The sequence below is a fragment of the Ceratina calcarata genome, unplaced genomic scaffold (genome assembly GCF_001652005.2).
Source record: "Ceratina calcarata isolate Rehan_Ccalc_2016 unplaced genomic scaffold, ASM165200v1 scaffold392, whole genome shotgun sequence".
In the NCBI taxonomy this organism is placed as follows: Eukaryota; Metazoa; Arthropoda; class Insecta; order Hymenoptera; family Apidae; genus Ceratina; species Ceratina calcarata.
In genome coordinates this window covers 44973-55596 of record NW_017162541.1, presented here as the reverse complement: position 1 = coordinate 55596, position 10624 = coordinate 44973, and the positions used below count along the sequence as shown (strand labels likewise).

Here is a 10624-nt window from a genome sequence, read left to right as displayed (position 1 = left end):
ACTCAGAAACTATGAGGTAAAATGCACTGAAACTTCGCAAAAGTATCTATCAGGTGCTTAATTAATTTTGTCGAAAGTTTTGTGATTATCTCGAATAGAATTTACAATTAACAGTGTTTAGGTGATAACTACCTTAAATGAACAAAATTAAGCAAAAGTATAAAACCAAATTTAAATATTTCCATCAAATAGTTCGACTTATAGTTAAAACGCAATGGGTAATAACGTTCCCACGGTTCCCTCGTACAAAGAGAGATCCAAAAAATGTAAGTGAACGTACATACCGGGTGAATGAATTACTTGAAACATACCATGAATAATTAAACAAAACATGAAACGGATTCTCATACATTCTGAATTAAACTAACTTATGTCGCAGTTAGGCACACCGGTTATCTTTCCAAAATGTTCATCAATTTCAATCATTGTTTAAACTCAATGATACACGTTAACAAGTTAAACCACCCAGTACAAACAGTATATAAAGATGCGCTGGATGCTGATGTTCTATTCTTCGAAGGACTACCGTGAAAGTACCGCAGCATTCTCTTATGTCATCAAATTTACTTATGAAATCTGAAGTGTACAATCAATTATAATCATCGATTTTCATCTTGATATTATTTATTCTTAATTAATGATTAAATTTAAAAGAGAAGGTCGAAGAGGATTTTGCAAAGTTTGATGAAGACTGAGATTTTTACTGTGCTTGAAACATGCATTGGCAATTTTCTAAAAGCATCGCCGACAAGGTAAGTCCATTTTTATCAATCTACCTAAAAATAATTTCAAATATATTATAAAATGATTTCTTAAGAGCGAACGTTTCATTTTTTCTATTCACATCTCCCGTTGAAAGTGATATTGCTTAACAATCTAGCGGTTCCCAATTAACAAGAAGAATCTGTGCAAACGTTTCTTTCCTTATTTGTTGAAATTTTTACTTCGCATTCATTTCTTCTTTTAAGTGCGACGAAGTCTGTAGATCTTCTTCCGATTTCCGGGTACGGTTTATGTTAATTGTAGCGGAGGTTTGCACTTTTTTGAGTTAGAAATCGTACTGGAGAACCGCTGGAAGCGCCTACGCGCACGTGCGCGTTGCGGCACTCCTCTCGGAGCGCATCGTCACAAAGTCTTGCCCAATGAATCCCGCGATCCTTTCGAATCCGAATCATGACACGCGTGATTAATGCTTGAAACCAGTAGCCGATTCCCAGTAAACTTTCTAAGTACAATTAGATCTAAATTTCTTCAGTCCGTTAATTTGAACCTAATTAATTTGCAGATCGTTATCCTGTGCTGTCTGAAACTGACAATCGCCGGCGTTCTCCAGCAGTAAAACGAATTACGATCATTAATCATTTATTACGTTAGAGCAAATACTGTATAAAATTGAATACTTCTTTCAGGAGATTCCCTTGTGCGCCGGTTGGAGCGATTTCTGCGAACGGTGAGCTGGTGCCCGTGACTTGCGCCCTGAAGTCAATCGAAAAGCAAGTGGCGCCCACTTATGTGAGGGTCTCTGCGCCGATTTCGTACAGGCCTCTGCCGAAGGCGTCTTCGTTGGTCTACGTGGCTCCACCGATTTTCAAAACAGCCTCAGCCGTCGTCGCGACCGACTCGAGGACCGAGAAGGAATACACGGTGATTCACAAATAATTCACAGTTTATGAGAACTGTAATTATTAATCATTTTTTATTCGAATCGTAGGCTTATCCGAGGTACTCGTTTAATTACGGGGTCCTCGACGGGTACACGGGCGACTCGAAGTCCGCGTGGGAAGAACGTGACGGTGATACTGTTAAAGGTGAGTATTCGGTCGTCGAAGCCGACGGCGCGATTCGAACGGTCACGTACACCGCCGACGATCACAACGGCTTCAACGCTGTTGTGACCAGGAACGAGTCACCGAAGAATGCGCAAGAAAGTAATTTGAAGGCGTTCCTGCCGGCGACGATTGTCTCCCATCATCATTGATCGTTTCTTATCCAATTTGAATTACGAATTTTTGTGCAAAATAAAACGTTTATGATATCAATTTAAAAAATGTGATTTGGATAGAAATTACTTTCATTGGTATGATATTGTAATATACAGGGTGTTTCACTAGATTTTCAGGTTTCTATTTTCTCGCTATTATTGCTCGTAAGGAAGAAAGTTTTACAGGCTTGAGTATCGACTGGGGTTATTACTTATTAGGCTAGACCAAAAGTTTTTTTCTTTGTTGTTTCAATTTGTATAATTTGTTGATGTCAATAAAGATACTTTATATACAAGTGTTATACAGAGTGTGCTAGAAAAAGTGTTAGAGCCGAGGAGAGGTGATTCTGGATTCTGTAAGTGTTCCTGAATAACAGTTTGTTTTGGCAAAATGCAGAGTAAGGGATCATTTTTGAATTATTAAAGAAAAACACTGACCAATGAGAGCATGCATAGGGTCCGCACTGACCAACCGCTGAGCGTCACTCCGGTGCCTAAGCGCGGGCCCTACTCGTACTCTCATTGGTCAGTGTTTTCCGTTAAAAAATTCAAAAACCATGCCTCACTTTGCATTTTAGCGAAGGAAATTGTTGTTCAGAAACACAGAATCACTTCTCTTCGGCTCTAATACCTTTTCTGGGATATCCTGTATATGCACTTCTTCACTGAAAACTAGTAATTTTAATTGGTTTGGTTAAAAGACATTAGTTAAGGAGACATCTTGGGAATCGTTTGGAGTGGATATAAAATCTTAGAGATAATTTATACAAAAATGTTTATCTTTATTCGTAGATTAAAATTGTACACTGTCGTTTCAACTTAGGCTCGTGAAATTCAAACGAAAATAAGTAAAACCGAAATTTTGTCGAACTGTTTATTTAAACGTTACAAAAAATAATTTTATCTCTCAGTAAAATCGTAGGTTTACAAATGTGAACGATAGGCGAACTTATACGATATTAAAATGGTCATTAGAAATAAGACTTAGAAGGAATTATTTAATACAATGTCACGAAATGATTACATTTCTATATGTAATTTCACAGTAAATTCCTTCAAGATTTTCCATACGTACGATTAAAATAAATCTGGCGATATTCGCCATTAAATTTGGGACTTAAGACAATTAAAATATCGACAATACTTGGATAATACTTAAACAGAGATAATCACGAGATCGAACTAATTACTAACTTGGTAACGGACGAAAATCATGTTCTACACGTTTAATCTTAAACCTAACTGACTTCTAAATGGGCGTTTAATTTTGTACGTACCATGTTCCACAATTTCCGTCGCGATAGAAAGAGATTCAATATCTGGATGGCAGAGCAACACCCATCGTCAGGTTTCCCTTTAATCTAACTAATTCTAACACTCTTATTGCTAACGACAAGCCTTCTTCGACTCAAGTTGCTTACTTATTATAAAAAACCGACGGGACGTTTGAGATCCTTCGAAACCCGAGTTACGATTCAAATATCAGTAAATCGGGTGCCGTCCCACGTTTATAAAAAAGAACGATGAGATCTAATGACAGTATGTTTAAAGAGAAAATGAGAATTGTTCCATTGTACGCCTCGGTCCAAGATTGTAAGAATTGCAATATTGCAACAAGTTACAAAATTGCAGTATTGCAACAACGTTTCTACGGTTCTACCTGTTCCTGGAACGTTTGTTGCTGTTCTTTTTCGCGCTGTTCCCAGCTTTGCTCTTCGACGGCTCTTTGCCGGTGTTCTCCTTTAAAGAGGCGTGCTCGAGGCTGCCGTTGCTCGCATGACCGTTCGCGAACTGCCCCGGCATCTCAGCAGACGAGCCTAGGGAACCGTTCTGACTGTACTGGCCGGTGGCCACCGCGTGGTTCTTCCCGGAGGACTCCTTGTTATTATTCCCAGTCCCGGCGTTAGCGGTGGTCGTCGCCCCGTGTGAGTTAACTAGGCTGCAATTGTCCTCGCTACCGCTGTTCCCAATCTGCGACTCCGACTCGCTGTACCGGTCAACTGGAAACAAGTTTCACCAATGGAAGAATCCCCGATTGGCAAACGGCACGACCGATTCTAATCCCGAGCTGCTTTTCTCGAGCTGCTTTCGTGATTCACCTCGACGATCGTACTGGACGATCAATTATCAATAGAAATGATTTCCTTAAAGAGAAAGCTAGATGCAATCACAGCTAAGAGTCTGTGTGAAAATAAACGATCCAAGGAGTTTGCATAAAAGAAATAAATGCGTAGAGAAAAGATAAAATGAAGCGACGCTTTTTTGATTGTGCGCGTGAAGTAAATAAGTGAGACAAGCATCGAATTTATTTATAACTGAATTCAATGATATAGATGAAGATAGAGGAGAACGTAAACGCGTATAGTGTTGTGGTAGAAATGAAGTGAAGTTGTATCGAAAGATTAAATTAAATACAGAAAAAAACAAAAACGATTTATTATGTTTTTTTTTCTTTTCGAGGGGAGAGAGATACAATCTAAAGTAACTTAAAAACTACGAAAAAGAATCGTTTGGCGAGGGAAGGGCGGAAGAAAGAAGTTGAGAAGGGACGATACGAAATAAAATTGTACTCGTTCCATAGCGTTGTTAAAGAATTAACTATCTCAGGAATATCCATTGAGGTCCTTACTTTTTTCCTGCGTGTTCTCGACCAGTCCGCTCACAGCCTGCAACAATTCATTCGTTTATAAATCGTATCTATCGCACCTCGTGCTTGATAAATGACTATTTCTTAGTTAGGCTGGAATTTATAGTTGTTTCTCAGTTCTCAATTCTCAATTCTCAACTGCTTTTTGCATATTGAAGTGAGTAAACCTACCACAATGACCGTAGGCGCTTCAATGAAATTTTAAAAAATCTTAATCAATAATGAAATGAAACGTTTAAAAATATATCTTCGATTTTCATCAATCATGTATCACGAAACACATAGATATGCAACAAGTAGTTGAGAACTGAAGAACGACTATAAATTTGGGCCTTAGAACTCTGAATTAAACAGTTGATTACTAACAGCCATAGAAGTGATAGAAGATTTTGAGAATAGTCTCTCAGCTTCTTTGAACTTCCTATTCCTCTTGTCAGCTTTACTGTTGGTGTTCTTGTTGCTGGCTAAGTATCTGTCCCATCCGCGAATTATGTTACCATACAATTGTGTGTCTTCCAAGTAGCTACCCTCGAACGCATAGATCTGCCGTTCCAAGTTCGCCAGAGTATCCTGTAACAATTACGATTTATATTAGCACGTGATTTCAGTAATTATACAATAGTTTTACGTAGATTTGGTTTCTCGTAAGTGAAAGATAAATCAGTGGCTGGAGATTAAAAGAATCTTACAGAGAGATATTAGAATATTTCTTTCTAGAACGCATTCTCTCAAAAATTCCTCGAAACTCAATTAATATTTTATAATATTATTACGACATTTGTTAACATCAAACTGATATTGCTTATTAGATAAACTGGTGTAATTTAGTTTAAAGGAAAATTAAGAGCAGTTTGACTGCTATTTTATATACTCACAGCTATTTCTGCTCTCTTATAAATTACAGATGTTATTTTCTAATAATTAAACTGCAAAATTGCTTTATGCAAAATAAACCATTTGTATTGTCAGTATAGAAAATGAGATCTAAGTAGGAATTTCTTATGTATTTTAAAAATCAAAATACGCATTTCACTTTTGATATTTTGTATGTTATTGGGTATTGAATTCTTATTCTTTCTGTACATACCAATTTTCTATAAATACATAAAATCTGCAGTCTAATAATAATAATAACTCGAGGTTAAATAAATCTCATGGAGAAATACTTCCTTTTTAGAATATTTTCTCCAAACGAATTCTTCAAACCTCAATTTGGTAACATCAGATTAATATTGTTTATATAGAATGATACCGTTTAAAGACAAAGTAAGAACAATTTTTATCAAGTACTTTATATACTTACTGCAATTCTTAAAAAGAGAATACAAATCTTCATGCAGAATGAACCACTTATTGTCTCAGTTTACAGGATATGCTTTAATAAACACTTGTTTGATCATATAAACATTGAAACGACATTTATCATTTCTGCACATCCAATTTTATTATAATTACATAGAATCTATTGTTCACTTATACGTTACAAATAAGTGTACTATTCTGACAACAATGGTTTGAGGTTAAACGAACCTCATACATAGATAGTTTCCTTCTAGAATGTTCTGCCTGAACGAATCCTTCGAAACTCAATTAATATTTAATAATATTATTAAAATAGTACGCGTTTGCTAGCATCACATTGTTTAGACAGAATCATTTAAAAGACAAGTGAGAACAGTTTGACAGGTGTTTCTTGTACTCACAGCTATTTCTGCTTTCCTCTTCACCAGTTCGGCGAGTTCCGCTCGCAGGTCAACCGACGACTTCGTCGACATTACTAAATATCTATGTAATATCTATGTAACAGTAATTATTAAGAGAAAACGTCCGCGTGTTAAATAAAATTTATTCGTGCGACAGGCTAGTTTTTAGTTTGTTCTCAACGACATCCGGTAACGCCACCTATATATAGAAATGTTATTGTCAAATTGTATATAATACATGTCACGTGGTCATATACTGTGAAATGAAGATGTTGTTCAGGTTTTGAAAGAGGGCAATTACCGTAGAGAATTTCCTATATACAGAGACATAATAGAACGTCGTTTCAATAGAGGTATGGTACAAAAAGAGTTGTTAGACGAGGGCGTTACATTTTTCCGCCGTTTGTGCGGTAAATATTATGATTTACTTTGTATTCATGGAATATTAAGCTACCTCAGTAACAGGGACCTAACGAATTTGAGAGATGTTTTTTAAAAACGTATGTCCTAACATTAATGATGTAACAAAACGGGAAACACTGTAATAGTTATTACCAATAAATAGCCATTTTGTGCTTTATTTACAATATTTTCTGTCTTTCCTTTACATCCCCTAGCTTCACTTCGCAGATGTTCTCCATTTCATTTCTCCGTGGTATGAATTATTTCTACTGATAGAGAATATTCTGTTTTATTCGCTGTATTTCTTTCATCTTCTAACGTATCTTCTTGTCAATTTGCCTGTACTGATGTTCTTATTGCGCTTACCTTTGAAATTGTGTCTCACGTGTAGCGCTTAGTTCTTTGCAAATATTGATTGCATCAAACTCAAATGCTTTCGCATCAGATTAGACAGTCTAGCCGATGTATAAATTCTTTCCTAGTTGTATTATTAATTACGAAGTAAATTCAATGAGGGAAAGCATAGCGAAATATCTAAAAACAAACGACTTTGAAAACTGGAATTAGTAATTTGGTGAAGGTACATGAAATAAAAATGCCAATATTCAGTTCCATTAATTTATTAAGGAGAATTACACATTTTTACAACAAATTAGATCCGAAACAGAGGAAACTGATTTCAATAGGAGTTCATCTTCTTGTCGGCCTGATGGTGCGGTGTTGCCATATCATTGAACTCATAATCTAACCTATTTGTACATACATTTGCGGAGTCGCATTGTTATATAAAATTGTGAAGAAAATTAATTAACATATTTAGAAATGAACAGCAAGAATGCCTCCTAAAAAACCGAGGTAATTAATAAATCTATTAATACGTTCATCAAATTCTCGTTTCAATACATAGCTTAAATTGTATGGAATGAAAATAAATAAGATAAATTTTGATATAGCATTGTTTAATGTAAAACTAGGAATAAAAAAGGCAAGGAGAAGAATGACAAGGGGAAAGAACAGAGCGATCAGTACTTCGACGACATCATAACTGTAGATGAAACTAGTACGAAGGACTTTGAATTTTTATCAAACGCCCCAGTCTCCGAGGACGATCATTTTGTTTTCAAATCGGAAAAGAACTGGAACATTGATACCTCCAAATTCTCTGAATTCTTTACCCTTGATTTGAAAACGTTGTCTGCAGCAATCGAATCAATTCCCTTTAACGAGAACGTTAATATCGACAAGAAGTATTTTACTGTGAGTCTAATAATATACTAGAAACAGTCTGTAAAAAGCGAATGTTGTTTAAATATTATTAATTGTTAGGACGATCAATTGACAAGCATTTATAATACTGCTGAACAAGGAAAAGAAAAGTATAGCAAAATAGTAAACAACTCTGAGGCTGTAGTTACTGATAAAAAGAATGAAAGCGAGATACAGGATTCGATAGATGACATAGACTTCTTATTGTCGCTTCAAAAGCCTGTAAATGAGTCTACGGTGACGCTGAAATCACTACCTATCTCTTATTCGCCTGGTACACATTTACTATGTAATCAACATTCTAAATCTTAAAAGTTGATCAACGTTTGACCATGGATGCTTTATTTATAGATTCGCAAATTGTAAGTAAGCCCAGCACGTCTACCAAACCTCTGGACTTGGAGAAGTGGTTGGACTCTGTGTTGGATGATTAAACAAATATTTTTATTGTTAACGAATTTTTTACATAAATATATCTAACGTTTAATGATATAAACGTATGATACGTTGTTTCATTGTAAGTCAGACACACTGAACGAGTCAGTATACTTCAATCACATAAATTGTTATTTTGGTAGAAATCACGTTTTTACGATCACCCTAAAATCTCAGAGAAACTAAACATTAATAGATTAATAAAAATACGGAAACGGTTACTGAGGATGTATTATTCTAAGCAAATCTTTGGCAATGTTAATCGAAAATGCACGGCTCAGTCTAGACTGTGTTTCGTTATGGTTTTTAGTCACCGAACTGCATATTGAGGTATGCTTTCATTTTGTCGTATACGATCAGCATGATCGCGCCTCCTGGCCCTAATCTTAATACCTTTGGTAGCAACCCTTTATACAAAGCTTGGAATCTGAAAATATGATTACATATAATTCATATGCATATACAGGGTTTTAAGAAATTATATGTCGCAATCATAGGATGATTCTACACCCTCGATTTGGTAAAAATTGATCTAAGATTTCGTAAAATTGACCTTGATCTGGAATTTCAAGGTATTGAACGAAATTAACAATATGACGACTTCGAATAACACGCAAGGATTATTACAGAGAAGTAAGGGTTCATACAACCTTAAGCATAAAAAATTCTGAGTACGAAAGTATTATACCAATGAGGGCTTTGAATTAGTAGTTCTTGATATGTTCGTAAAACTAAAAATTCGTAATTTTATTTCAAGAGTTGACCCTACGGTGACCATCCGTTCTGTATTTCAGCAGCCAATCCCCGAAATTTTTTAAAAAAATACGAAACATAAGGATGTTCGGTATTTGTCTCTGGGTATAAAAGAATTATCTTACCCTTCTCTATGATACACTAAGTAAATAGTCCTGAGGGTGCCCTTATACTGAGCTCCCTGTGGGCCTTGAATACGACTCTTGGCAACATCAAAAGGAATATTCATACAGGATGCCACTGTCCCAGATATAAAACCTATAGCAAACTACATAATCAACAGTTTAGTTATCGTTAATGCGGATTCGTTGGAGAGAGAAATAATCTACCTTAAGTACAAGCTCCGGAACATATTCTTTCTGGTTTTGTAACAGAGGAAGGATAGAGTGATAAATGCCGAAATAAAACGAGTTGAAAACGCCGTTCCTCATTACTGTTGCAGATAAACCTTTGTTAATTCCCTTCAACCCGAAACCTTGTTCGGTTATAATGCGTCGAGTAACTTCGAACGTCGATGGACTAGCGCTTATGTGCTTGCGGTTCGATTGCATCTGTACTTTGACCACTTCGAACGGATTAACGATAATCCCCTCGGTAACACCGGTTAAGAATCCAGCGCAGAAGTAAACCTGAAGAAATCGTGTAATCGTTCATATTTCGATGTTCCTTTAAACGTTAATTTTAATCGCGAGAGACTCGCTTGACCGAGGCGTTTATTACGCGATACATACCGTTGATTTCGGCGTTTGATTGTTAAAAATCTTCTTATATTGTTCAAAGGAGAAAAACTAAAAAGAAGAGTAGGAAAAAAATACAAAATGCAAAAGTCCCGTGGCAACGAAAAGAATAAAAAAAAAGATAGGTGTTGCGTACTTTCACAGCTCGTTTAGGAGTTTCCATAAGAACTGGTGGTAATATACCTTTCCAAAAGGCGGCGAGTCCTTCGTTCACATACATTTTCCTCATACAATCGCCGATCCCTGTGATTTCCATAAAATTACAGTTAAATACGCATTAATTGATTATGAATAACGGTGAATTCCCTCATCAAATGAAATGATACAATGCCTGTATAATAAAGAGCATCCTGCGTCCCCATTTTCACTTGCAGCTGAAAACGCGTTTTAATTAAATCCATCGGATGCATTATGCAAGCTTCCACGAAGCCTGCACAGCCTCCGGCACCTATTTGGATAGCAGCCTCCTTGAAGATGCCCGGTTTAGGGCGCACGATCTCTAAATGACTCATCTTTCAATTTCCTTGATAAACCCTTAGTTCGTTAATCCTCCCTTATTTTTTATGCATTATATTCCCCTCGAACTTCGGAGTTTCTCCTAAAACAAATACACCTTATATTACCAATAAATCGTAATTTGAGAAGTTTGCAAGTTTGTAAAATAAATAAATTTGACAAAAAGGATATTACCGTGTTGTGA

General features: G+C 36.1%; 4 protein-coding genes across 12 annotated transcripts in view; 2 read left to right on the top strand and 2 right to left on the bottom strand.

Annotated features, from left to right (window-relative positions):
• Nucleotides 1-27: 27 nt before the first annotated feature.
• On the top strand, nt 28-2166 carry LOC108626279 (cuticle protein 19). Of its 2 annotated transcripts, XM_018026871.2 has the most exons (4): nt 28-752; nt 1286-1335; nt 1410-1644; nt 1712-2166. In XM_018026871.2, the coding sequence occupies exons 1-4, from the start codon at nt 717-719 to the stop codon at nt 1976-1978; spliced, it is 588 nt and encodes a 195-aa protein (XP_017882360.1). In that variant the 5' UTR covers nt 28-716; the 3' UTR covers nt 1979-2166. The 2 variants fall into 2 exon arrangements, with proteins under 2 accessions (XP_017882360.1, XP_026670490.1); XM_026814689.1 differs by having other exon boundaries at nt 28-1335.
• Nucleotides 2167-2959: 793 nt separating this feature from the next.
• On the bottom strand, nt 2960-6530 carry Eaf6 (chromatin modification-related protein EAF6/MEAF6). 2 transcript variants are annotated; one of them, XM_018026872.2, is made up of 4 exons: nt 6332-6530; nt 4995-5198; nt 4611-4647; nt 2960-3981 (listed from the first exon to the last, which is right to left on the bottom strand). In XM_018026872.2, the coding sequence occupies exons 1-4, from the start codon at nt 6401-6403 to the stop codon at nt 3638-3640; spliced, it is 657 nt and encodes a 218-aa protein (XP_017882361.1). In that variant the 5' UTR covers nt 6404-6530; the 3' UTR covers nt 2960-3637. The 2 variants fall into 2 exon arrangements, with proteins under 2 accessions (XP_017882361.1, XP_026670501.1); XM_026814700.1 differs by lacking the exon at nt 6332-6530 and adding an exon at nt 5932-6287.
• Nucleotides 6531-7126: 596 nt separating this feature from the next.
• Nucleotides 7127-10624, top strand: part of LOC108626288 (Apoptosis and caspase activation inhibitor) — a 6101-nt gene continuing 2603 nt past the window's right edge. For 3 of the 7 annotated variants that reach the window (XR_003389373.1, XR_003389374.1, XR_003389371.1), the window contains exon 1: nt 7127-7588. Coding sequence is in view for 1 of the 7 variants with exons in the window: in XM_026814701.1 (XP_026670502.1) it covers nt 7569-7588; nt 7708-7990; nt 8060-8273; nt 8351-8433 (600 nt within the window). In the remaining 6 variants the exon portion in view is untranslated. Of the gene's footprint in view, nt 7589-7707; nt 7991-8059; nt 8274-8350; nt 8765-8900; nt 9068-9191; nt 9251-10624 lie in introns of those variants that run through there. The other 4 variants (XR_003389370.1, XR_003389372.1, XR_003389369.1 and 1 more) reach the window with 4 other exon arrangements.
• Nucleotides 8422-10600, bottom strand: LOC108626287 (mitochondrial 2-oxodicarboxylate carrier). The gene is made up of 6 exons (XM_018026879.2): nt 10256-10600; nt 10061-10167; nt 9919-9975; nt 9517-9816; nt 9313-9455; nt 8422-8861 (listed from the first exon to the last, which is right to left on the bottom strand). The coding sequence occupies exons 1-6, from the start codon at nt 10434-10436 to the stop codon at nt 8741-8743; spliced, it is 909 nt and encodes a 302-aa protein (XP_017882368.1). The 5' UTR covers nt 10437-10600; the 3' UTR covers nt 8422-8740.

Coding starts and splice junctions, on each gene's coding strand:
- LOC108626279 (XM_026814689.1), top strand. CDS start 1,190: ATGCTTGAAACCAGTAGCCGATTCCCAGTAAACTTTCTAAGTACAATT. Junction 1,336..1,409: donor ATCGCCGGCGTTCTCCAGCA/GTAAAACGAATT, acceptor TACTTCTTTCAG/GAGATTCCCTTGTGCGCCGG. Junction 1,645..1,711: donor GGACCGAGAAGGAATACACG/GTGATTCACAAA, acceptor TTCGAATCGTAG/GCTTATCCGAGGTACTCGTT.
- Eaf6 (XM_018026872.2), bottom strand. CDS start 6,403: ATGTCGACGAAGTCGTCGGTTGACCTGCGAGCGGAACTCGCCGAACTG. Junction 5,199..6,331: donor AGAGGAAAGCAGAAATAGCT/GTGAGTACAAGA, acceptor TAATTGTTACAG/GATACTCTGGCGAACTTGGA. Junction 3,982..4,610: donor CGAGAACACGCAGGAAAAAA/GTAAGGACCTCA, acceptor ACTTGTTTCCAG/TTGACCGGTACAGCGAGTCG.
- LOC108626287 (XM_018026879.2), bottom strand. CDS start 10,436: ATGAGTCATTTAGAGATCGTGCGCCCTAAACCGGGCATCTTCAAGGAG. Junction 9,976..10,060: donor CTCCTAAACGAGCTGTGAAA/GTACGCAACACC, acceptor TCTTCTTTTTAG/TTTTTCTCCTTTGAACAATA. Junction 9,456..9,516: donor TTCCGGAGCTTGTACTTAAG/GTAGATTATTTC, acceptor TTGATTATGTAG/TTTGCTATAGGTTTTATATC.